Source organism: Sceloporus occidentalis, unplaced genomic scaffold, assembly GCF_023333645.1.
Source record: "Sceloporus occidentalis isolate IW3139 unplaced genomic scaffold, rSceOcc1.0.p SCAF_12, whole genome shotgun sequence".
In the NCBI taxonomy this organism is placed as follows: Eukaryota; Metazoa; Chordata; class Lepidosauria; order Squamata; family Phrynosomatidae; genus Sceloporus; species Sceloporus occidentalis.
In genome coordinates, this window is record NW_028316992.1 from 2,367,421 (window position 1) to 2,394,897 (window position 27,477).

At 39.3% G+C, this 27,477-nt stretch overlaps 1 protein-coding gene across 1 annotated transcript in view; it reads right to left on the reverse strand.

Moving 5' to 3' along the window:
* The window catches only part of NBAS (NBAS subunit of NRZ tethering complex), a 217,437-nt gene that overhangs the window by 141,409 nt on the left and 48,551 nt on the right, over positions 1 to 27,477 (reverse strand). Inside the window, exons 19-22 of the mRNA XM_089478023.1 lie at positions 26,972 to 27,050; positions 25,748 to 25,852; positions 24,999 to 25,135; positions 2,117 to 2,200 (exon numbers count right to left, since the gene is read on the reverse strand). Of these exons, the coding sequence (XP_089334149.1) occupies positions 2,117 to 2,200; positions 24,999 to 25,135; positions 25,748 to 25,852; positions 26,972 to 27,050 (405 nt within the window). The remainder of the gene's footprint in view (positions 1 to 2,116; positions 2,201 to 24,998; positions 25,136 to 25,747; positions 25,853 to 26,971; positions 27,051 to 27,477) is intronic.

Consider the following 27,477-nt stretch of genomic DNA (forward strand, 5'->3'; position numbering starts at 1 on the left):
TCAACACCAACAGTTACAATGCGAATGTGCTGAATATATTGAATTAGAGTCTATATAGATCAGTGAAAAAGTGCAAAATGATATAGCTCAAGTAACTGGGTTTGAAAGGCATTATTCAAAAAGAAGCAAAAGACTTTCAGATCAGAAATAATGTAGTTCCAAAGCAAACTAATATCCAAGTCGGACGCATTCAGGGTGATTATCTTTTTGAAATAAAACTGAATGAAAATAGTTTTACTATGAGCAAAAAGTAACAAAAAAGGGGAAAAACTGTAGGAAGAAAAGTGAGAAGCTTCTACTGATATTTCAAGCATAGTAGGTATTTTAATCCAGTGAAGAATTCCACACAGAGAAAACCTATCAAATTTCATATTTTCCCAAGTGAGTTATTAATTTATTTATTAATTAAATGTATATCCCACCTTTCCCCCAAGATGTAATTCAAATCAGTTTACAATAATTTAAAACAGATTAAGCTAAAACTTTAGTTTACAAAAGTTAAAAAAGAATTAAATAACATTATTACAGGTTGAATTTTCCTTATCCAAAATGATTGGGACCAGAGGTGTTTTAGATTGGGGGGTGGGGGTGGGGGTGGAATACCTTTATTTGCATACACATACATAATGAGATATTTTTTGAGATGGGGCTCAAGTCCAAACACAAAATTCATTTAATGTATGTTTCATATATGCCTCATGCACATAGCCTGAAAGTAATTTTATACTGTATTTCAAATAATTTTGTGCACGAAACAAAGTCTGTGAACAGTGAATCATAAGAAAGCAAAGGTGTCACAGGGCCAAAACAGCTGGTTGTATAGGGGTGGCTTAATGCTGCCCCTTTGAGTGCTGAATTGGGGCCACAGCAACCGCACACCGTGGCCCCAATCCAGCTTTTTCTTGCTACTGCCGCAGCTTTTTAACACTCGTGCGTCGTGCGGTGTCTAAACGCCATGCCACCCGAGTGCCAAAAAGCTGCCGCCATGTAAATGGCCAGGCAGCTTCACGGTGGCTTCCTGTCAGCTGAGGGCCATGCGTCATGCATATGCGACACCCCCAAGCTGCTGGGAAGCCGGTGTATTTTGCCAGTCTCTTCTGGCCCACAGTCTCAGCTATTCAGGAAAAAAGCTTTTGTTTTTGGAATATTTTGGATTTCAGAATTCCAAATAAGGGAGATTCAACCTGCATTTTAAAAGCATGGTTAAAAGCGGTTCAAAACACTGAACACACATTTAAAACAGTAACCTTACTGTTTGATCAACAGGTGCAGACACATATACAAATCTTACTACAGTACTTTAAGTATTACAATGTACAAAAACCTTTTGTGGACATAAACTTTGGTCTCCACATGCAGAAAGCCTCCACAAACATATTGGGCCTCTCCAACAATTACATGACTGCTGGGCTTTTACTCAAGCAAGAACAGGACCTTGGCAATTCACCTGTTCCCTTTGCTCATGCTGATGGAAGCGGTGGAAAGATCCCATGTACTGGATCCCATGTACATGGTCTTCTTCTGACCTCACAATGATTTGAAGAAGCTTACTAAGTAAATACCTTTGTCCCCCAATAACCATTGTTAAAACTGAATTTGTCACCTCATCTCCATACCCATAAGGTTTTGAATTTGAATTGACATTTTCACACACAACCAGCTTATGTCTCTGGATTCTCCACTCCCAAAACACATCTGAGGAAGTAGACTCAAGTCTAGGAAAGCTCATGTGACCAGCTTCTTTCTTTCAGTGTGTGTCAAAGTTGCTAAGGCCACCAATGGGCAGTCAGCATCCATTTACAGAGCAAAGTTTAGAACAAATCATTTGTATATCTATACAGTTTGTTCATAAATAGCATGTTCAAAACTCCAGAATGCACTTCATAGTCACAGGCCAGAACACTGTATTCTGACACCTTCTGTTTTCTCAAGAGAAAAGGTATGCCATGTATTTCCCAACCCACAAGAGAATCAGGACACTCTTGCTCATGAGGGATTCTTCCATAGATAGCTGGGCCTAATATACAAGAACAGAGATGCCGAATCATAATTCACTAATGCAAATACCAAAGTCAACTTGCACATATATGTATTAACATAAATCAGAAACACCTACTTGCATGGAGGTCTCTCACACCAGTCTTCTTCTCTATGCTTCTGCTCATTCCAGGGAAGAATCTTCAGTGCACCTTCTTTGTAGCTGTTACACATCACCAAAAGCAGAAGGTATTAAAAACCACTGGATGAACTGAATAGATAGAACAGCTGTCTGCATTCAATAAATATTGTGCTAGGTAACAACAACACTGTCAACCTTTTCAAAAGTCAATGTACATATTAATCATGGTTGATTAATTAATTAACAGACACTGCAATTCTAAAATACTCCCTATTTCCAATATGCTTGGGATTGAATGTCACTGACTCAGAGGTTCAGGAGAACTGTGATCTGCTAGAATTCACTCCTATCAGTACTTTTTCCTTGTATCTTTGACCAATGCCATGCATGTGAATAGAAATCTGTTTTGCACTGTATTATTTTTGTTGTATATCATTGAGACAGGAGATATTGCTGAATACAAATTTATCAAACGCGCAAGCCCTCAAGTCGAACACAGCACTCCAACTATATATATTAGCCCCACCAGCAGCTGTTCAGTAATCCTCCTGCTTTTGTTGGCTTGTAGTGAGGTGCAGCTATCAAGCACACCAACCTGAACACCACAATACATGACTGGTGGGATGTATTTAGCTGGATGAATCACAAGTTATGCAGGCCTCAGAAAGTAAATCCGGAAAAAAACTAAAAGTCCCCAAATCATTATTATACAGTCAGCCCTTCTTATACATGGATTTTTTATACATGGATAAAAGCATCCATGGTTTGAAAATGTTCCAAAAAAGTATAAATTTCAAATATCAAACCTTGATTTTCCATTTTTTATAAGGGACACCATTTTGCTATGTGATTATATTTAACGGGACTTGAGTATCCACGGATTTTGTTATACAAGAGGGTTCCTGGAATCAAACCCCAGTGTATAACAAGGGTCCACTGTATAGGCATACCTCAGTTAACAAAGCCTCTGACAAAGAAATACTTTTTTACAAAGCCCTTCTACATCTGCCCAGCCCACCTTTTCATCCTTGTCTTCAGTCCAGCTAAAAGTTTTTAGAAGCATTGGAGTGGCATTGGGAATGTGATGATGGAGGGCCAGAGAACATAGACATTTTGTGATTGTAATGTTGGATTTCACAAGGACACCCTACAGTGCCCTCCTACATTGAAGAATGGAATTCTCTAACTGATCCTGCTGGAATTGTGCAATATGCATTGTGCTAGCATAATTACATGACTAAATATAGCTCTTGCCCTGTACTTGTTCTAGACTACAATTCCCACAATCCCTTACTATATGAAACAGATGGCAAGTATAACCCAAGATATCTAGGAGTTCCCCAACTTTGTTCAGAAGTCAGAAAAAGGGGAGCTGAAACAAGAATGCTGCTCACAAAGCAAATGCTAAGTAAGCAGAAATGCAATACAAGGCAATGGAGACTGCACATATATCATTCATTCTGTTTTTCTGCCACTGTTTTGCATTTTGGGCAGAAGCAGAAACAGATCTACCATCACCCACAACTTATTAAGAACATTTTCATACTGTCCTTCAATAGATACACTCAAGGCTATTGATAAATAAGGAAAATCTCACACAAATACACACACACTCACCCACACACAAACTCACTTAAGACAAATCAGAACCATCAGGACATTGAGTAAAATCCTATTATTAGTCCCAACTAGTATGGACTGTTGGAATCCATTGGTTTTTCCTATATATTGTTTCATCATGCAGCAACTGACTTTATGAGTCTCCTCTAGTTATACCTAACTGGCAGGATTCGAACCACAAAAAAGCACTGTTTGTCCTTCAGCTTGAAAATAAAGTGTGGAAACCTAACAACACCCATCCTAGTTTTAAAATGACAGGAAGGACACCAGTGATGGGTATGAACTTTGGCTGTGAAAGAAATAAGGTAGCAATTTGTCAAAAGCAGACAGACAAGAAGCTGTGGGTTGATGCTCGCTGCTTCTTTCCAGAAGTGAACAATGAAATAATTAGTACTGTTGACTATATATCATCGCCTGTACTACAAGGTGCAAAGGGATGACCCTATATGGTCACCCACTCTTTCCACCTGCCTGTCCTTCAATGACTATAGATAAAACAGAACTTGTCACCTCATCATCGTACCCACAAGTTATGAATTTCTATGACTATTCATACAGTCTGATTATAAAGGTCCTCCCTGGTCACCAGTTCACTCCATGCATCTCAGGAAGTAGACCAAGTCTACAAAAGCTTTTGTACAACTTTGGGTCATTTAGTTTCAAAAGTGTTACAATATCCCTTTGCATATTGATATTCCAGACTAACACAACTATGTCTCTGTGTACTACAGGGGCTACCAGTTCCTAGTGCCCCAGGAAGAATGAAATTGCATTTTCTCTATGTGACTGTACCAGACCTATTCTGATTTTTGTTACATCAATTATTTTGTATATAGGTCCACTCTCTTTGCTTAAAAATGTATTGAGTTTCTCCTGCTTCCACAGCAAGGTTTTACACGTCACTACTGCAAATCCTTCAAATTAATAGCAAGAGAGAAAATGACATCTGTAGATTCTCTGAAGTAATAGGATTTTTTTTATCAGCTTTGGAACAAATCCCACTGTGTCAAGGTATCCTTGCTGCACTGATTTTCTCAATTAAATTAGATGTAGCTAGCTTTCTTGCTACAGTCATGCAGAGTAAAATATTTCCAGTGGTAATAAAAACTATCTAGAAGCAAAAAGTGTGCTTTCCAGCTAACTTACAATGACAGGAGTTGTTGTTATTGTTGTTATCATTTATTTATCTTCTAGAGCCATAGATACATATGCCGTTTTACAACTAAGAAAACAACAAAAACCAGCCATTTCTGCCAAATGTGTACAATCTAAAATGCACACATGTTGTGCACACACAGGAGAAGGACGAAGTAATGCAAATATAAAACTATACAATTATAAAACAGTTATCCAGATATAATAAAAATGCAGTGTAACTAAAGTAAAATGGCAAATACCTATCATCAAAATATTAAACTATTAGAAACGTTAAAACCTGCAGTTCTGAAGCATCTTTGCCATGACACCCACAAGACTTTCCAAAAGCTGCCCCGCAAAAAAGCTTATTGAGAGAGACTATACCTAAAATGGAGGGGGAGAATGAATCAAAATTGTACCAGTTTAACAAACGTTTGTTGAAGCAATGTCTCTCTTTATTGTTATTTCATTGATTCCACTACATGTTCTAAAAAGGAAAGAAAAACGCAGAAGAAAACAATACACATAGACGCTGACATAATAACCTTTAAGTTGAGTTTATCAGACCTCAGGCTTTACTATAATGAGTTAACAATGCAAGATTCAGACTTGGAACAGATGAACAATAAAAGTAGCTTCTCTTCAGTAATGACTGAAGGCCAACATTTGCATGATATTAAGTGGAGTTTTGCATCTGCTCTGCAGATTTTAAAAATGCAAACTGTATTAAATTGAAAGGGGGGAGGTGTGCATGTGCATAATTAATTAGATTAAAGCAGTGATGGCGAACCTTTTAGGGACTGAGTGCCCAAACTAAAAGGCTTTCCAGCACCGGGTGTTACCAGGTGCCAGGACGGGACTTCCGGGGGGATAGGACTTATGGGCTGAGACTTCTGCCCTCTGTGGGTGGGACTTCCACCTTCTGGGGGTGGGAGTTACGGGGCGGGACATATTCCCCCCACCTTCCTGGGACTTCAATTGCCTCTCTAGAGGCAGCTGAATGCCTGGGATGCCCAGGAAGAGAAGGAACAGGCACCTGCCTGTTCCTTCTCTTCCTCTTACACCCTCCCAGGCCTTCAACTGCCTCTAGCTGAAGGCCTGGGACAGCTGGGAAGAGAAGGAACAGGCATGCGCCTATTCATCCTCTTCCCTGCCCTCTGCATGCCCTGAAAAATGGCTTCATGTGCCATCTCTAGCACACATATCATAGGTTCGCCACAACGGGGCTAAAGCAAGTATAGAGGAGATTAATCTGTTCCACTAATGGTGGCTTCTGCATCATCATTGCAATGAATCTGCTCTGGTTTTTAGTCCAGACTTGGAGGAACCTAGACATGGTACTGAACGTGATGTAATTGGTTAGCACCCTTAAATTTGTGGCTAAAAGAGAGTAACCAGTTCCTCCTGCGCAGCATCGGAACCACCAGACAATACTGCTGTGCTCCTGAAGAATATGCCTCGTATTTGTTTTATTTTAGGGGAAATCCACACCCCAGCAGACTGTATTACTAAAAGGAACAAGGATACAGCTATGCATACATATTCTGGCTCCAGGAAGAGGGGCTCTTAGACTACTCAATGCAGTTGGAGAGAATTATTTTTATTATTTGGCATAACTCCTGTGCAGTCTACCACATTTGGACCATTTTTAAGTCAACAAATGTAAAATTTAAATGCATTTGACTTTCTCTTCAGTTCAGTACATAGTGAGCGATACCTTGCCCTTACAATAAAAAGGGAATTATATTTACTCAGTGGGTCTTCATTTATACTCTTTATTGTTAGGGCCTTGGAATCCTTCTGTGCTTATTATGAGTAAGATGCTTGCAGAGTTATAGACTGTTTTGAATTATTTAGAGTGGAGCTTTTAAGCCACTCTCTTACTGGAAAACAATACGTGAAAACAAAACAATTAAAAGCACTGATATTCATGCTGCTGTGTAAATGATTTAATGGAGGGTGAAGCTTTAGACTGAAGATAGGTGTTAAATTCATGTTTGTCAGAGTTCTTTGGTATGAATTAACACTGCTGTTTACTAAAGGGATTTTCAATCCTGAAGCCCCATCTAGGGTCCAAAATCTGTTCTGAAGAATGTCAAAACTTTTTGGTGTAGGTTTTTAGGTTTTCTGGATGGAGGGGAGGTTCATAGGGAAGGGAGATTGCATTTCCTCTCTATTTACATTTACAGAAGCTGTTTCGAAGAGCATTATGGCTGTGTTGGATACTAGCTTTGGATATATGTATTATGATAAATACAGTAATTCTAGAAGTTTGAATAAAGGCATAGATATTCTTCTGTTTGAGGAAGAGAGGTAGAAATATCTAGGTCACATGATTTTTGTTGAATGACATAGCAATTTTGGCACTTTTTATTGCCAGCTGGACTCCTTCTGGTGACTGATGCATCCCTGACATAAATATACAATATTACTTGCTGAGTTAATCCTACCCATACAGTTCCAGAAACATTTTTAATCCCTTTTGCAAATGTGTTGTTTTACACTTATGTTTGAACAACTTGTACTTTACACACTACTGCCTGAATATAAGAGATAGCAGCTGGCAATACTTTTAACATGAACCAGCTGAAAAAATAGTGGTAAGGGCTTGTCAAAAAGTATTATAGAACCGCTGAAGCTTAACAAATCCACTTTGGGTTTTAGAAATTTAAGTTGGCACATCTTCTTTTATTCTTAATGTATAAACAAGTGAGCAGACCTAAGGCTGCTTCTTAACACTTTGTGCCTTCACGACACAGAAAACACAGAAATACACCCAGAAGAATGTTTCATTAGCAGCTTAAACGTCAATGGATACTTGCTCACAAAGTTATTTCAAAATGTTGCAGAAGTTCAACAAAGCTGTCCAAGATAATTCAAGTGCATGCAAACACACAAATATATGCTGCTTCAATATACAAAATCATTATTTCCTACATTATCATTATTTTGCCAAAGATTGCTATTTGCTAAAATCAAAAACATTATTTTGATAAATATTTCTATATTTATCATTATTAATGATAAATACATTATCACTATTTATAGTGTCACTTTGTAGCTGAATTGTTGTTGTTAACCATTTTCAAGCCAATCCCAACTCATGGCAACCCAGTGGACGAGACATTGCCAAAGGTCCCTATCTTCTATTACTCTGCTTAGGTCCTGCAAACTCATGTCTGTGACCTCCTTAATAGAGTCCATTTGGTCTTCCTCTCTTTCTACATCCCACCATCTTTCCTAACATTACTGTCTTTTCCAGAGAAGTCATGACGTGGCCAAAGTATGACAACCTCAACTTTATTGTCTTGGCTTCCAGGGAGATTTCAGGGGTCATCTGTTCTAGGATCCATTTGTTTGTCTTTTGGTTGCTCAGAGTATCCTCAGCATTCTTCTCCAGCACCAGCAGAATCCTGACTAGGTGGGATTGAGGTATCATAAGACCCTATAGTATGCAAAATTTAAGAGTCTCTGTAGTATTATGTAACACCATGCCCTTGTGGTGGTTATTTCAGCTTCTGCATGTAGTTGCAGTCTTGAGATGATGGAGTTTGGGCTCTGGTTTTTGTAGAAGAGTTTAGTGCTACTTCCAGTCTGCATGTTTCCTTTCAACTTCTCTTTTCTCCCACTGTGCATACTAAGCTAAGCGTATAGCAGGACAATTTTCAACAGACAAGAGTTTCTAGAGAGTTTCAATAGGCAGGAGAGTTTCTAGAAAAGAGTTTTAGGGAAATGCTACATAAAAGAACATAAGTAACAACAACGATTTTTTTTTTGCATTTAATTAGAAACTATTAGAAAGATGAGTGAGGAGAGGTTTAGTTCTCTATGTATATCCATTCAGAAGCAAACCTCATTGTGCTTAATGGGATTGGTGTTCCACTTATCACACTCTAAAATAGAACACGTTGGTTGTCATAGGAGATTAAAAGTAGGAAACCAAGCAGAGTCAAACACTGTAGAAGAATTTAGGCAATAATCAAGATACGAAGCAGCAAAGTGACTTGTCAAATTTTGTATATCAACTGCAAAGGCATTCCTCAGGCAAATCAACCCATGACTGTACATGTGAACATCACGGGATGGCCGATGTAGAAATCAACAGACCTTACAATTGGAAATAGAAGGCAAAAAACAAAAACAAAAAACCTCCATTCTCTTTGCAAAAATGCAAGCAAATGAGATTATAGCACAGACAATCAACTGCTCAAAAATTAGAGTAAGAGTAAACAAGAACATTAAACCAATCAATCTTAAAAATAACCCTAAACAATTTAACACCTTGCAGACCAGTTGACTTGAAAACCAGATGAACTGTGGACACAAACCAGGGGCACAAAAAGACACTAACTGTAGCTGTCAAGAAGACAAGCCCAAATGGATGACTGATTAAACTCTCTAAATTGATAATGGCAGGTGAAAAACAAAAGGTGACAGAAATTGGGCAGAATCCAGAATGCAAGTATTCTTAATGTAACTCTGCTTTTTCATTTTCTTTCCTAACCTTTCATTGTTTGTGTGTGTGTGTGTGTGTGTGTGTGTGTGTGTGTAAGGCCATGTTCTGTGCCACAGTCCACTCTTTGTCTGGTTTTTGCAGAGAAAATGGAGCTTCTTGATCTTATTCTTCCAACTATGGTCCAATCCACATAGTAAAAATAATCCAGTTTGACACTGCTTTAACTACCCTGGCTCAGTGCTAGGGAATTCTGGGAATTGCAGTTTATTGTGACACCCGAGCTCTCTGACAGAGAAGGCTAAATATCTCACAATACTACCAAGAATTCCCTAGCATTGAGCCAGGGCAGTTAAAGTGGTGTCAAATTGGATTATTTCTGCAGTGTGGATTGGACCTATGTCATCTATTTGGTTTCTGCATTGGCCATCCAATGAGTTCCCTCTCGGATATACAGTACATATTAATGGACTGATGTGGTTTGGGTCAGAGAGGCTAAGAGTAATACTGTCATGAAACAAAGCTCTACTAATAAACTAGACTATCTCCTTTTGTTTCATGTCTTTTAGATTGTAAGCCTGAGGGCAGGGAACTGTCTGATTAAAAATAATAATTGTAAGCCGCCCTGAGAGCCATTAGGGCTGAAGGGCGGGATATAAATACCTAAATAAATAAATAAATAGACTATAGGTACTAGCAAGGAGGAATGTTCAAGGAGTAAAATTCATCCATCCTCTTCAAGGAATAACACCCACATCAGCAGAATTTGTGAGGGCAGAGAAGATGCTTCAAAAGGAAAACTACCAGGCAGATTCCTTATGGGAAGTGACACTGGCAGAGGATCATTTAAAGATAATGGCACTGGCACTTTAGCTAATTCTTCTGAGAAGAATGTAGAAGAATATCAAGTGTTGTAGGCTCTATTTCAGAAGAAGGCAATGGCAAACAACGCTGAGCATTCCTTGCCTAAGAACCCTACAAAATCCATGGGTTGCCATAAGTTGACAGGTAACTTGAGAGCACGTACACACTGTGTAGAAGACACTGGTAAAACAAAAGCGTAATAATGTCAAAAATGCTAGTAATATAATAAGAATTGTCTTCAATTTACTTCTCACAAACTCAAAGTGAAATAACAAAGCCACTGGAGTCCCTGAATTGCTTTTTCTTCTCTAGTGTTTTACATTCTATGTGACACTTTGATGAAGAATGCTAGGAAAATCTTCTTACTCTATGCTAACTATTCACAGTTTCTATAACTGGGCACATGGGCACATACACAAAAGAGAATGTGTGTCACTTAGTCTATTAAAAAAAAAAAAAAGAATTAGCCCTGAAAAGCCAGTCCTGAAGGAACAGTGTATTTTATGATACAGCCATACAAATGTGTATGGTACAGCCACACACATTTTAGACAAGCAGAAGAGTTCTTCCATCTGCATAATGAATGTCTAGATTTAAGACCAAGTCATTGTATTGTTAATACTTTTGAAGTGCTTTTTTTTAGAACTTCACAAGGGAGACTTCCCCAAAATAAGCCACTAGTGCAGGAAAGTGACTGAGGCATCCCTGCAAATATTCTGTCTGCCTTTTGAATGTGCCTACTATATTTAGAATGGGCAATCCCATACAGCATTGGTCAATTTCTCTTTCGCTTCACAGCCAAGCAATGACACATAAGGTAGGAAAAGGAAGGAGGGAGGGCTTGGCTAACTAGACAATCTGGTTAAGAACCCCCACATAACATTACAACATGGTCTTATCTCCAACTCTAGACAGAGCAAGCAACAAGGTCCTGCAGGATGTGGGATAACAGCTTGGTTAAGAGTATCTTATTAAAATGATGAGATGTTTTTTGCGTTCAAAAGCTCCAACTTATGATGACCTTATCCTCATATATTCTTGGTAAATTTATTGAAACCTATTATTTAGTGGAGCTTTGTCATCACCTTCCTCTAAGGCTGAGAGAGTGAGACTTGCCCAAGATCACCCTCTGAGTGTTTATGGCTGATCCGGGATTTGAAGCCTGTTGTCCAGTTGTTCTACTCCTACCACTATACCATGCTGGTTCATTGTGACAAATAACACATGGTTTAAACTATGAAGTGACTGATACATTTCCAGTTTAAGAATATGCTGAAAACAGCACTCTCATTATTTGAGATGTGGGAGAATCAAGGAAAACAAATCTGCTTGCAATTATAATTTTAACTCTGACAGATATCACTTGGAGATCTGCCAAGTAATCTTGACCTCGTACTGCCCTATATCATAGTCTGAGAACCACTTAATTTTTTTAAATTAGTCCTTGCTGACATTTAAGGAATAGATTATGTTTTACCTCCATCATTCATTAAGATGCCATCATTATTAGCATTTTGATTGGCTGATTTTTTATTAGTGTTTGTTTCTCCTTAAATTGAAAATATATTATTGTTGTGTTTTAAAAGTGATTATTGTGATGCCATTTAGATTAATTGCTCTATGTTTCACAGTTCTTACTGCTCTTACCATTTTATTTTATGTATATTGCTATTTGTCACCAGACTCTGTGAAGCAATCCTTTTTCTTATTTGATGTGTTTATATTCTTTGAGTGACCTCTGAGTGAGTATAAAGTGCAAATGAATCTGGATGAATGTCACTGAATCTGAACCCATACTCTCAAACTTCCATATACTATTGCTAGGCCAGCAAACTTGTGCCCCCCACATGTTATTGAACTACAGTTCCCATCAGCCCTAGTTTACTTGGTATTGATATGGGGTGGTGCGAATTCTGATCCATCAGACTTTAGAAGAACAGAAGGCTCCCAACTTGGGTTTATGGTTTGAACCTGCAATTCAAACATAACTGGAGTTTTTATACAGCATGCATCATTCCTTCAAGTTCTATCACTGTTAGTTGCCTTTTCTATAGTCTCTGTAATGAAGCTAGTAAAGAGATTCTCTTGTATCTTGATGAAGGCAAGGAACCACCATGCCTTCATGCCCCTACCACATTACTTCATGTCTCATAGGTGCTAGGCACTTGCTTCCCCAAAAGTGACCCAAGTTCTTTAAATGAACCATTTGCAGTATGTTTTCTCTTCCCTGTAAAAATATATATTTCTTTTCAGTACCACAGCACAATCCTTGGAGGTTTGAAGCTCCAAATAGCCAAGGAGTTCGTATCGGTTCTTTAAAAGAAAGAGAGAAAATTCTGCTGTCTAAAATTAAACACAATATTCCAAAGTGTCAACGAGTGAGTAGATCAAAAAGCAGATTAAACACACTTCCTGCATTTGAAAGCTAGAAAAATGGCTCAAAATGCCAAAACATCCTGGATCATGACTGTTTATTTATTGTCTCCATAAGATCTTTTTGCAAGTTTAAGAAAAATGCTGGCTTTCGAAACTCCCAGACATAGTGTTTTGGATGTTTAATGTTAGTTCCTATGAAATGAAAATACCTTCACCCCAGTGCAATCTCAGAAGTAGGACTCAGCACTATACAAAGCAATCATATTACCGTAAAGAGTTTCTGGACATGCTATTGAAATTGACATTTAGGGAATAAGGCTGCCACAACTTTTATACATAAGAGTTTAAAATTTATAGGTATAATGAAAATCTGATTGCAAACACAAAGATATTTACAAATGGTTTAAGATAATGTGCCAGAGAGCTGGGGCTGGCAAATGCTCACCACTTGTACATATACTTTGCGTAATATGGGAAGTGTCCCCAAGATTCATACAAAAATGAAGGACCTCAGCAACTAAAGAGCTCACACTAAAATATTTCAATCATTTCATTGTAAAACAGAGTAAAGAGATTCAAATAAACTTATCTCCACATAGGCAGAATCTTAGTGAATCTGCAAATCACAAGGTTGCTATGCACCCTATTCACCTATATGCCACCAAGATACTCAGAATGATAATTTAGGGCTTACAATTTCAATTGATAACAAGAACATCTTGCAAGAGTGGCTTGGATCCAAAGAAGCATGAGCAGTATAAAGAATATTCTGTGACTGTCTTATATTATAGCATATGGTGAATGCTGTTCCCTAACTCTCTTGCCTCCCACCATGCCCTGTACAGTATATTCTTAAAGTATTCACCTCCTAATTAGCACCAATGCAAAGGGGAAGGTGAAAACAAGAGTACCGGTACTGTAGATGGATAAAAGTGAGACAATAAATACTAAAATTTAGTACCTGAGTCGAATGTCAGCCTCCCTAGCCAGACGTGTCCCCAGAATATCTCTCATGGGAAGATACTTTAATTCCATTTTAAGGGGTCAATTTCTCCCACAGCATATCCCATTCAGTAGGGCCTAATGACCATCATTATGCCATTTTCAGAACGATGGAAAGATTGCTATGGAGAGAAGGTAAATTTGCTTTCACCAGCCAGTTGCAAATGCATAAATCTGGATTCAGTCTGTTGTCAACTTTCATGCAATTTCATATTTCTTTCCCTGTTTTAAAGTGTGTTGTTTAAGGGACTAGCTCTCTCACTGAATCGAGGCCAAATTCAGTTAGTAAATTATTCCCAGGAACACTCTTCGCCCTTCCATTCCATCACAAGGTCTTCACATCATGGCTTTGATGATGTTAATACTGATAATTAAGAAGAGGATTCTCTTCTATGATAAATAGGAACCATTTATTTGTTCAGGTCTTAAATGACAGGCTTAAGTTGTTTTTAAGGCAAACAAATTTAGGAATAACATTTCTGTTACTGCTCAGAGTCCCCTCCACTCCATACAGTCTGCTCACGTATTTTCTCTTTATCTCATTCTTGGTCTTTTCTTTCCCAAACCTGTTCTCTTTTTCTTATTTGCTGTTTAACTTCCTGAATCCCACTGTTGATTCCTGGGACAATACATCCAACCTTTGCTACCAGGCCAGATAGCCCATCGCCTAGGGCTAGTTTTAAAGTCTAAATATATTTTCAAAACATAACCTCTGTGCACACAGCTGGCAAACACACCCACATTCTGCTTATGTTCTGCATTGCCCTCAGACATCCCAGTTTGAGCCACTCCAGTATTCCATGGTCTTCTCATTGGACAGGTGATTATAACCCCATTGCAAACTCCTAAAACTCCACTATCCCCTTTCCATATTTCCATTTTAGTTAGTTCTATATGCTGTGTTTCTTTGAATTGCTATTTTGTGTGTGAATGATTGCACTTTGCATTTTTCTAAATAAAAACTTCTTAATTCACCCATGATCTAGAGTCTTCTTCAGTTAGCACTGCTATACGCTGGTGCAAACGGTCCAACGGTTCCCCGAGCCTCTTGCAAAGCTAATTTCCCCAACCTCCCACATAACCTTTAGACGCTGTCCCCATTAGTTACTTGTGTAACAATGTTTAATTTTTGTACAACATGTCCTGTATAACATCCAATACAGTTAGCCCTCCTTATCCACGGATTTTTTTTATCCACGGCTTGAAAATATTCCAAAAATGTATAAATTCCAAATAGCAAACCTTGATTTTCCATTTTATATAAGGGACACCATTTTGCTCTGCCATTATATTTAATGAGACTTGAGCATCCAAAAATTTTGTTATCCACAGGGGATCCTGGAACCAAACCCCAGTGGATAACAAGTTCCCACTATATTAGATATCATGAAATCATGACTGATGAGTCTATTGATGACTCAATTGAAATAATACTGATGGTTTAATTGAATTTACTCCTCAGTCCCAACTCAGAAGTAGACCTGACTGATTCAAATTGAGTTAACTTCCAAGTAAAGATATTTTGAACTGCTGTGAATATCAATCAACTCCCAAATTAGAACTGGAAGATCCTGGCAGCTAAGAAAATTGCTTCAACAGTGTTAAATAGCTATTTGAATCTTGAGTGGCTTCCAGATGGGTAGATATCCTAGTCTAATTTTTCAGAGACATGGAGTATAACTTTAGTGAATAGGCATTTGTATTCATGCTGAGGCTTGGTAAAGTTAAAATAATAGAAATGAAAAGGCTATCAATATAGTAACAGTCTTCACTAACAGTGACCATTAAGGGTTGTTTAACCATTATGAGAGCCAGCATGGTATAGTATTCTCAGCATTGGATTACAACTCTGGAGCCCAGGGTTCAAATCCCTGCTTTCTCATGGAAACCCATTTGCTGACCTTGGACAAGACACATTATCTCAGCCTCAGGGGAAGGCAAAGTTACCCCCCTCCCCGGTAAACAAATCTTACTAACAAAACCCCATAGTAGGTTCGTCTCATCATAAATCAGAAACTACTTCAAAGCACACAATATGACAACAGAAGGCATGAATCTTGAGCAGCTTCTCTGCACTATTCCTTGGTGTACTGCCTCACTTGGACAAAATGGATAATCGCTCCTCTCCCAAAAATCCCCATTGCAAATGTAACAGATTCAGTTTAAAAGACAATAATCACAGTTTCCGTTATTCATGAAAACATTTTGGGAAGAGAAGGTTTCTAGCAAAGATTGCAAAACGCTAGAGTAATTTTCTAAAAGACTAAGTATTTGCCACTCCCTAAAACCCGGTTTCTCCGTTTGCATTACCATGAAATAAACTCATCATTTGATTACAATAGAAATAAAATTACCTCACCACCTCTCTCCATTCTTTTTTTTAAAAAATCAGCATCACAGACACTTGCGGCTGTCAGCCGGAGCTGCTGCTCCCCTGCTGTGCCAAGTGCCACGACAGGTCCTTTGAAAGCAACTCTGTTCCCAGAGAGCAGACTCATACAAAAGCAAATATACAGTCAAATGTGGCATTTTAAGAAGAAAGACATATTTAATTAGAGGGTGCAGGTACGGAATACTTCAGAACATCAATAACATTTCAAAGAAGAAAAGTATGAAAAGGAGATATTTCTATGTGAACAAGAATTTTCCAAAAGGGTATAAGAGGAGGAGGAATCATAATCAAGGGAACAGAATGAGATTCGAAAAAACACAGGACTTCATTTTGTTCATACAGCCACATAAAAACACAATGGCCCAAGATCAACTGGGCAGGAGATTAAGGAAATATCACACTGAAAACATATACGTTCCAGTTGGAAGGGCCTTCAACCTCAAAAATAAATGCCCAGTGTGTCCATTAAGCAGCCATGACTGATTTTCTATATTAACTGCATAATTAGTGAGATGAGTTCAAATACAGACTTCTCAATAAAGGAATCACTATCAGGCGTGAAAAGATGCAGCATAAGAGAAAAATCTGAGAAAGTTTCAGTGAAGACAAGGGAACATATATATGAATTGCTGTCTTAAAATGTGATCCCTCCCTGCTTTTATTGCAGCCATAATGTGCTCATCCACAAAGTTACAGCAGTTAAGGGAGTCATTTATCTGAATTTCCTGACATTTGTGAGACTAATATGTTGGCAATAATACAGCAATATTGTAGTTTTTAATGCATTAAAAACAAAAACAGGAAATTATAAGGCTTGGGTATGTATTTTCTAATGCTGGTGAAGGACATTATTTTCCAGAGAGATTACCTCTTAAATGCATGCGATAATAATTCTCAAAATAAGCCAAGAGTTTCAAATGTTTCAGTTCTGAAGCAAATGGGTTTTTCAAACAACAACAATTACTTCTCTCTTCTCTGTACATCCTATATGCTTTTGGCAGGATTCTCTCCCCTTTGAAATATAGAGGAGGGAAACATTACTATTTATCTAGACAACAAATGCCTTCTGGTGATGCCATAACAGCTCACAAAATGACTATTATCTACATAAAAGCTAAAAGTGAGAAAAGAATATAGAAGGTGACAACAGGCTGACAGCCAAAGGTTGGAGATAGAAAAGGAGTTGCTGGGAATTGGATGACCTTGAACTCGTATCAAAAAGGAAAAGACATTTTTCAACCTATTTCTGATCTGACTACTATCAGTGCTTTTCTTCTGTCCGCCCACTCTTTTCTTTGTGGATTCTGCCATGTTGATTCAGATACTGTGAATAAAGGAATGCAGCCCAGAATGCCCCTCTGCTGATGCAAGGTCCTTTCATTCAAAAGTGGAGGCTTTTGTCAGTAAATGGGGTGGAAGGCGACTCCCTCACTATGCTGCCCTCCAAAAGTTATCTGTCACATGGTTCCAAGGGGGTTCTCAAACCCGATTTGGGAGTGGGAAGCTGCAAGAGGGAAAAAGTATTGCCAGTCCCCCAAGCTCTGCTACTTCCTAGTTCCACCCGCCATCAAATCTTGACAGTAAAGTCTAGTGATTCCCATGTCAATGAAGAAGGTGAACCCATTCCAAGAGTTAAGGCAATTTATTCATAGTGCTTAACCCTATTCCTAAATAGCTTTAGCATATCACATATCGCCTGTAAATATGGCCAAAGTCTCGACATGGGAACCATCAGCGGGCACCAGTTCTTGCCATATGCACAAATGGAGGTGGCCTCCGATTAAGACCTCTTGTAGGTTAATGGCCCTCATAGTGGGAAAATCCCCTTGATTTAAGATACACACATTAGTCACCAGGCACCAGCAATCACTTGGCAGTCCATGGCTGTGGGAAGGCACGAGATATGAGTCAATTTGAAAAGGGACTGAAGAACTTTTCATTTTTTTCCTATAAACGTGAAAAGCCGATTAGACAACCTAATTAAAATCTTAACTCCTGATGTAGTTACATAGTAATGTTTCCCTCCTCTATATTTAAAAGGGGAAGGGAGAGAACCCTGACAAAGCATATAGAATGTAGAGAGAAGAGAGAAATTGTTATTTGAAAGCCGCATGCCAGAAGGGGCAATGGCGCATGCACCTGTGGCACGTGTGCTGCACCGCACTGCAGGCACGAACCCTCTTGTTTTCAATGGGGCTCCAGCATATGCAGTATTTCTCTTACACAGGGGGTCCAGAACAGATCCCCACCTAAGGGAAGGGAGCACTGTATATATGGAACAGATATTTGGGGGGGGGGGGGGGGATATGGGGTAGGAGCCTTAAGTGGTCAATATAGCCTTCTACATAGTTCCATTAGCAAATGATAGGAGTACATCATCAGCATGCAGACCTTGACCCATGGGTTAAGCAACAAGCAGGGCATACTTTCAAATTCCACTGAAGTCTGAAGCATCTTCAGCAATAAGGAAATGTGATAAAGAGAAAAGGATGACACCTCTCTCTCAGAAGCACAAAACCAAATGTATTTTATGTGCAGTATTACTTTAAAAGCTGCAGAGGAATGAACCACACTTTCAGGAGTTAAGATTTTGATTAGGTTGTCTAATCGGCTTTCCACTTTTATAGGAAAAAATGAAATCACCTTATGCTTTTTGCAAGAATGACAAAGCCGGATGTACTGCTGTAATCTTATTTCTCTATCCCCTATACAGCACACTAGAGCTCTCATATGTGACAATACTTCCAAGATATAAAAATATGCTTTTTAAAAGTCTTATAAACTTATTTTAAAAGACTCCAACACAATAAGAAGCAAGAAGCTATCATGGTCTGAATTAGAGCAATATAAAATCTAATAAAATCCTATAATTTAGGCTAGCGAATGCCACTTTCTCCCAAAGGTTAATAATCTTTTACAGCGTGTTATCTTTTAAAGACTACATATTCTCAGAGGGAACTTGAATAGGAAAGAGGGATTTGGAAATAAGGATTTTATTTCGAGCCATTATAAGCACTAAAATTACAACGCGCTGCACCTACACCTGATCAGCTACTATAAATGCATTGTTCTGGTTTAAGATGTGCAGAGAAAAAGGTCATTTAAGAACATGCCAGAACTCAGGCTAAAATATCTGGTGACTATTACTTTTGCCCTTTCAATCAGACATACGGCAACAACAAAAACTACAGAACGGTAGAAAACCAAGGCAAAAAAATGATTATTTGACACTAAAGTTTATCTTGCTTTCTGTTAAGGCTCATTTAGAATTAGGGTGTTGAGGCGGGGAAAGGTTTATTAAAATTCAAGAGCTAAGAAACTTAGGGGCGAAATAGACCACCCCTTTGCCCAAGCCTCCTGGAAGCTGCCCAGCTGTTTACATCGGGTCCAGCTTCCAGGAACTCAGGTGGCGTGGTGTTTATATGCCACACGCTGTCGGAGCACCTTAAAGCTGGCTTCCGGCCACAGTGGGGCAGAAAAGCCGGCTTTTGCCACCCCAGTCGGGGAAAAACGGATTGGGGCAGCAGCATGCCGTTGCCACAGCCCCAATATGGCTTCAGAAGAGGTGGCTTGAAGCCATCCCTTTGGGACAATCTGTTTCGCCCCTTACTTGGTTAAAAACATTGATCAAACTATTTGAATAACTTTAGCTTATTTCACTGTGTTTGAGGGAGGGAGGGAGTGGTAATACAACAGATTTTTTAAGAAACTGAGTTCTACATCGAAATATTTTTAAAGTGCCTGACTTAACTGCAGTGCAGCTAGCCAGCACTGCAGTCAGCAGAGAGCAAATCTGGCAAGATCGAAGCTCATTGAATTCCACTAGTGCCAATATCAATTAAGCCTACAACAAATCACATCACCCATCACATCACAGGTTGCACTGGTTTTTTTCTACAACTGTCCAGTTATGTATGTGAATTTTCAATACAGATATTGGACTGGGTTTAAAACCATAACTGCCGATGCACAATGTCGTGGTGTTACAAAGAAAGATCAGGTACTAAAGAGAAAAAAGAAATGTGAAATCAACTCCTTGTGTGTAATGATGGAGCAGACAAAACACCAAGTGTTTGAAAATAAAAGCTGAGTCTCCTTTATCCAGGATTCTAAAATCCAAAATACTAATAGTAATTAAGCACACCTAAATGTTGAACCTAAGACTACCAAAACAGATCACATTCAGAAGCAACCACTCTCTTTTGGCTGGCCTACCCAGTCAATTTTAAATCATGATTTTTTAATTGGTAAATAGGTACCATTTTTGTGGGAAGATAACAGCATACTGTGGAATCATGTTGGTCACATGATGACAGAGTCGTCTTTGACAACGCTGGTTCTTCGGCTTAGTAACGGAGATGAGCACTGCGCCCTACAGTAAGACATGACTAGACAATCCTGTCAAGGGGAAACCTTTATCTTTACCTTTAACTACCCACTGAGGACTAATAACTTAATGAGATTTAAACATTTTAAAATCCCTTTTATCAAATACTGCTACTACCATTACCTTATTAATGATTTTACTCCTTAAATTAGATTAAGCATGGAACAAAATAGCAGAGGTTTCAGTACTTATAATCAATCATAACGAATTTACTAATAACTTTATATAGTATTAACCTATATATATATAAGCATTAAATATGTTACTGCAGTTGTTAACATCTGATTATGTTAAAGAGCTGGGTCTTATCGGTAGCCAATCTTTCCCCAGATACCCTGTATGCATCCCCTCCAGTTAACTCGTGAATAGTGAGGGGGATTTAGATGGCAGGTTCTTTTGGTATTCTTAGACATACAATGAATTGCTCTTAAAAGTAATTCTCAGTGTGATCCAATCCTACCTCTTGCCTTAAGGTCATTGCTTTCCACTGACACAGTGTCCTCAACTCTATTTCAAAGGCTGCTCCAATGTTTCCCGTCCCAAATGTGTAGGTCTTCAGTTTTCTTCCTAAGTGATTTCAGCTTCACTTTGAATCTTTCCCTAGCATTCACTTTGGTCTTTCTCAGACTCTTTTGGCTTTCCCTCTCTTCAGCAACTACTCTCCACTGACATCTTCTTTCCTCACTAATTTTTCTATACTGCCTACTAACAGACTGACCTCTCGGAACAGAATTAGTCTTCATATATTCTCCAGCCAGCAGCTGTCACTCAAGCAAATCCTTACTGGGTCAAAGACCATCACTTCATTACACACATATTTTTAAAGCAGGACCAAGAAAGGATCATAGAGCACCAGCTTTGCCACAATTCAGACTTCAACAATTTGGTTTCCTTTTCTTAACATATAAACGCACAGAAACCTCCATTATAGTTCATAAAATCTAAAAGTTCTTTATCATTTTCATAGCCCGACCTACAAACACTTAGCCTTCTCTACTTGTATACTGTATACTTGACTATTGACAGCCTATTATTGGGGAAAGAAAGACAGCCAGTAATGAAGTCATGAAAGAGAAAACAGAGCCATTACACTACCTCAGCTTAAGAAGATGGCATATGAACATTTGATCCATGCACTCTACCCTCAGTCTGAGCTGCGACGATATCTGGAATTGTCTAATTAACCATATAGTTTTTCATTTTCATTCCCATTACCAGTTTTGTTTTATTAAACATGCAAGTAAAAGGTATGCAATGCAACAAGCCTCGATGCAAACCAGAAAGCAACATTGCCCTCCCAAAAGCTGCATCATTTCTTGCTCTGATATCCAGCCTATAGTAAGAGATTAAAGTCAATGGCTAGGACCAGACTGCAGCATTACAGATGTCCTCTAAGGGCACCCCACTGAGAAAAGCAGAAGATGCCGCTACTGTCCTAGTAGAATGTGCTCAAATTCGAGCGGGAGGAGTTTTCCCTGAGAGTCCGTAGGCTAGATGAATGGTAGCAGTCACCCATTTCGAGAACTGTTGAGTGGTAACAGGAAGTCCGAGTTTCAAATCAGAGTCTCTCAGAGTGTCTAGAATCCGAAGTACGGTCAACATAGAATGCAAATGCTCTTTGGACGTCAAGCAAATGCAAAAGGTGCTCGGTACCGGTGGTTGGATGTCCTGGCTCAGATGGAACAAAAACACCACCTTAGGCAAGAAAGTGATGTCTGGACATGGAACAACTTTGTCCTTACGGAAGTGAAGATAAAGTTGGTCCACTTGGAGGGCACAAAGTTCACTAGCATGGCGAGCTGACATGATGGCAACAAGAAATGCAGTCTTCCAGGTAAGAAGCCTGAGATCAGCTGTAGCAATGGGTTTGAAAGGCTGCTTGGAAAGCTGGGTGAGAACCAATTCAAATCTCCAAGCCAGTGTCAGTATCAAAGCAGGATGAAGGAAGATAACAAATCCCTTGAGGAATTTTTTGATCAAAAGATATTGAAAGAATGGTGGACGACCATTGAACTGATAGTGAGCCCAGATGGCCAAGTAGCACTTCAAAGAAGAAATGGAAAATTCGGATTCTGCTAGAGACATAAGAAAGTCCAGGACTTGAGGCATTCAAACTCACGATGGGAACAGATCCCTGTCTGTAAAAAATGTCAGAAATTTAGTCCACTTCAAATTGTAAGACTTCTGCATCGATGGCTTGTGAGCTGCTCATATCACAGTTTGCACGGATTTGAGGAGAGATGACATGGTTGAATCCACCACGTGTCAACACAAAGTGTTTCTAGGTCCAGATGTCAAACCCGACCCTCGTGCACAGTGAGAAGATCGGGGCGCAAGGGTACCCAGAGATAATCCCCATAGGCTAATTGTAGGAGAGGTGCGAACCATGGTTGTCTCAGCCACCAAGGGGTGATCAGGATGGCATCTGATCTGTCCCGTCACAACTTCACCACAACCCTGGTGATGAGTGGGAACAGAGGAAAGGCGTACAGCAAATGTTCTGTCCGCTGAAACAGGAAGGCATCTCGAGAACCTCAAATCTTGCTCCTCAAGCAAAATTGTGGGCACTGACAGTTCAGATGGCTCACGAAGAGATCAACCTGGGGTGTACCCTAACGATGGAAGAGTTGTCAAGTCACTTCACGATGGAGCATCCATTCGTGGCATAAATCCGAGGACCAGCTGAGTTGGTTTGCCAGTTCAATCTCTTGTCAATCTCACGGTGTTGTCCATGAGCAGCAGTACCATTTGGTTTCAAAGCAGGGATTCAAAGGACTTCAAGGCTTTTTTCACTACTAACATCTTGAGGGTGTTGATGTGAAGAAGTCTCTCCTCAGATGACCACTTCTCCTTTACGGTGAGTCCTTCCAAATGAGCTCCCCAACCATGCATCAAGGGATCGGTTGTTAGGGTGAGCTGATGCTGTGAAGGTAGAAAGAGCATGCCCATGCACACATTGGTGGGGTTCAGCCACCAGTGCAATGTCCTGGCCACAGTTCTTGGAACTGTAAGCCTTTTGAAGGGAGAGTCCTGTAAGCGTTCGAAGGTGGACAGTAACCAAGACTGAAACTGTCAGAATCAAAGTCGTGATTGAAGTGGTGGAGGCCCTGTGGAACCCGTAGGAGAGCCTTGAGCACACGTGGAGACTTCAAAGACATAGTGCTAGAGGTGATATTCAGGATCAACTGACATGTAGTAACAACCTGTCTCACAGTCAAAACACAACTCGCCTTGGGAGAAAGACCCTGGAGAATTTTGAACACAGTCTGAGCTTCAGATATGAGACTGGTTGTCGGGAATCAAATTTGTGTTGACAGTCAGTACTGAGGCGAAGAACAGATTTGAAATGATAGTCGGGTTGGTAAGTCGGAGAAACTAAGAGTCAATCACTGAATGGAACATGTAGAGAGAGAGTCCTGGTGGACAGCTGAGGAGAAGTGGCCCTTGGAGAGGGGGACTGCCGTACAGGAGAATCTACCAGCTCACCTTTGGAAACCGACATTGCATCCACCAAGTTGGAGTGATGGAGTAGGAGTTGCAAGCTTCTCAGAGGGCTGCATTTCCAATCTGGTCACCCTCTTACTAGAGGAGTGAGAAGAATGCTTATGTTTCTTCTTTTTGTCTCCCTTCTCAATGGCCTTTTTGGAAGGCTTAGAGGCAGACTTGGTTTCAGTCAACGAGGATTTCCATCTTTTTGTGAGGGGGATCTTTGGATTCAGTGGCCTCAAACATAAGCCTATGATTGGGTTCGGGTCGATGTTTTGTTGATGAAGGCTTATGGCTCGACCTCAATAACTTGGATGAGTGGTATCATCCTAACAGCCCAATTCCATTGACGATGGCCTCCTACTAGATGGGGATGGCAAAGGAACCGAGACAGTCACAGTCAGAGGCATATGAGGTTTCAAGGTTCTCTCATACAGCAAAGATTGAAGGCGGAAGAGCCAATTTTTCTGCCCTGAGCGCTAAAGACAATGAGCACAACTCTGCATATTGTGCTGCTCATCCAATCACAGCAAGCAACGAGGGTGCTTGTCTTGCCATGGGATTTTAGTCCAACATTCTTCACACCACTTAAAAGACATGGACTGGGAGGCCATAGTTACCAATGGTGGTAAGTATGATGAACAATCTGAGGTCAAGTCTGAAAAATCAAACAACATCCAAATCACGAAGCAGAGGGCAGTCGAGGTCAAAACTGAGTCAAAAGCCAGAAAAAAACACTACTCCAGTGCCAAAGCAGAGTAGAAAAGCTGAAATCCAAAGCTAAAATCCGAGATCAAGAACTGTTATAATTCGAATTAGAGTGATTCTAAGAATCAGTTCTTTCAATGCTGCTAGCATAGCAGACAAAATGTCTTCCCTAGCAATTCTAGAAGGTTCCAAAAGTCTCTGCGCAGGCACAGAAACACCCATTTGTGTGATTCACAGAGACCACAATGAACAATAGTTTCCTAGGGTGGGACATGTATAACTATGCTGCTAATGTACTTTTGCAATGATATGTTTTCAGTCTTGTATAGCAGAACTTTCCTTTTAAGTTGAATCTTTAATAAGGAGTATTTGCTTTCCAGAAACATAAAGTCAACATTTTCAAAGGAAAAGAAAAGATATAATTTTTATTGATATTCAGCAAACATGTACTTACCAAGCTTCAGGCAACAGAAAGGAGTATTCATGTGGGGAGGTAGTCTCTGGAAAATTAGAGAGAATTGCCAACCGATGTGGAAGCACATCTGATCCATGATATGTGAATAAGATCTCCAGTGCTCTCACATTGCTTTCCTAAACAAATAATTCAGTGTAATATATAAAAAACAGCTTATATAACATTTTGTACAATAAACAGCCATATTCCCAAATTATGGGATTGTATAATTTTCCTTGAAATCTGTACTATACTTTGTGATTATTTATGACAACTGATCTGACAAACAGACCTCATTTCTGTTATGTCAGAATACCAAAGAAGTTTGAAAAGACTGAAGATGATAATTGAATCACCCATTACTTCAGAAAGACTTATAACACTGAGCCCAGTATGATGCCAGGTCTCAAGTATTATGTTTGTGTTTTGGGACAAGGTATAAAGACAGTAATGTATGTAAGAGTCTTGGTTTTATCCCACTTCAGAGGAAGAATATAAAAGCAATACCTGTATTAACTATCACCAGTGCCACCTGGAACACATTTTTCTGGCAGACACTAAAGCTACTATCTGATACCCCCTTTCTTGGGAATAAGCCCTACTGAACTTAATGGAATCTGCTTCCCATCAGATATGTACATGACTGCACTGTAACTGTATACATGCAATTCAAACAGCGGGCAATAGTTCATACTAACAAAAAACTGTGTCAAATTCCTTATTAGAATTTTTTTTGAAAAAAGCAATACCCGAGCATATGTTCTTGCAGAAAGAACAACATTTTGATTTCGGAACTTCTTGAAGAACTCAGCATCATATCTCTGCTCAGCAGCATGCGGCCCTCCAAGGATCTCCTGAGGGAGAGAAAGCATTAAAAATATACTCAAAATTGTTCACGAGATGGCATAGTGAATATTCCCAATCACACACAATTGCCCTTAACTATGCTCGCATAGCCTCCTTTTATTCTATGCAATAAAAGACAGGTGAACTGCAGATGGGATAACACACTGTGCTTTGACTGTCAGCAAAGTTCAGTTTCCCATTTTGTTTTTACTGTGTGCCCTGAAGTCATTTTCAACTGATGGAGACCCTACAGCAAACCTATCACGGGGTTTTCTTGGCAAGATTTGTTCAGAGGGGTTTGACTTAGTGTTCCTTGTGAAGCTAAAAGAGTATGACCTGCCCAAGATCACCCAGTGGGTTTCCACGAGCAAGTAGGGATTTGAATCCTGGTCACACTCTGATGGTCAAACCACTATACCACACTGGGTTATACATGCCAAAAGGCTTTGGTGGGTTATTCTCAATTTTAACAACCCAAAGACTATTTTGTTGTACTCTAAACCCAGTACTCTGAAGAAGTGGCAGCATATTTTTGTCCCAGATTTCAAGCACTTACTCTCTGAGGCTCCATCTGCACTGCAGAAATAATGAGGTTTGATACTGCTTTAACTGCCATGGCTCAATGCTATGGAATTTTGGAATTTGTAGTATAGAACCAGAGGTCTCTGACAGAGAAGACCAAATATCTCAGAAAAGTACAAATCTGAGAAATCCATAGCATTGAGCCATGGCAGTTAAAGCAGTATCAAACCTCATTATTTCTGCAATGCAGATGCAGCCTCAGATACACGCGCACACAGCAGAAGCATGTTGTAAATACTGAGAGATGTTTAAAAAACAGTTTTTTCAGAAAGAAGAGAGCAGATTTTGAGGGTGTAAGAGCAAGAGAGAGTATGTGTTGGAATGCAAATGATAAAGTAGAGGCACAGCTGTGCAAACAATGGAAATGTGCTGGAGTGTAACCATATTGTCTGCCTGCATCACTGTTTACAATAACTGAAATGCTTAAAATGGACTCAAAATATGAAAATAAGATAATCAGGCTGAAATAAAATCATGGGGTTATTATAGATAATAAGCCAAGAGTCGACAACTGAAATCTACGGTTTAATAGCTATCTTTCTTACCTCATATGTTGCTAGACGGTCCAAATAGGTTAGAAGTTTCAATCTGCTACGGCAAAGTTCTTTCTGTTCCAAAGTCAGCCTGTTTTTAACAAAAAAAGTGTTGGGGGGGAGGTTAAGCATACATAAATAAATACGTTCTCATAAACACTGGGATACCATTTTAAATAAGGAGCACACCCACTGTGAAATATATACATATAGTTCCAGTCCCAACTCCAGCCATATAAGCACATGACTCATGGTGCCAGAATTTGTTATTGGAGGTAACACTGAAATGTGCATCCAGTTGAAAGTCATCTGTTACCTACAGAAGACTTTAATATGAACAAGCATGTACAGCACTGCGTGCAAATCTAAGATATGCAGACCAAATCAATGTCATTTATCTGTGTCACATATGTTTTGATTATATGCATGCTCAGATATTTATTGCAATGTACTTCTCAAGAACTACCTGTTGCAAGAAAGGAGATGATCCATATGAAATAAAAAACTAAAAAACTGGG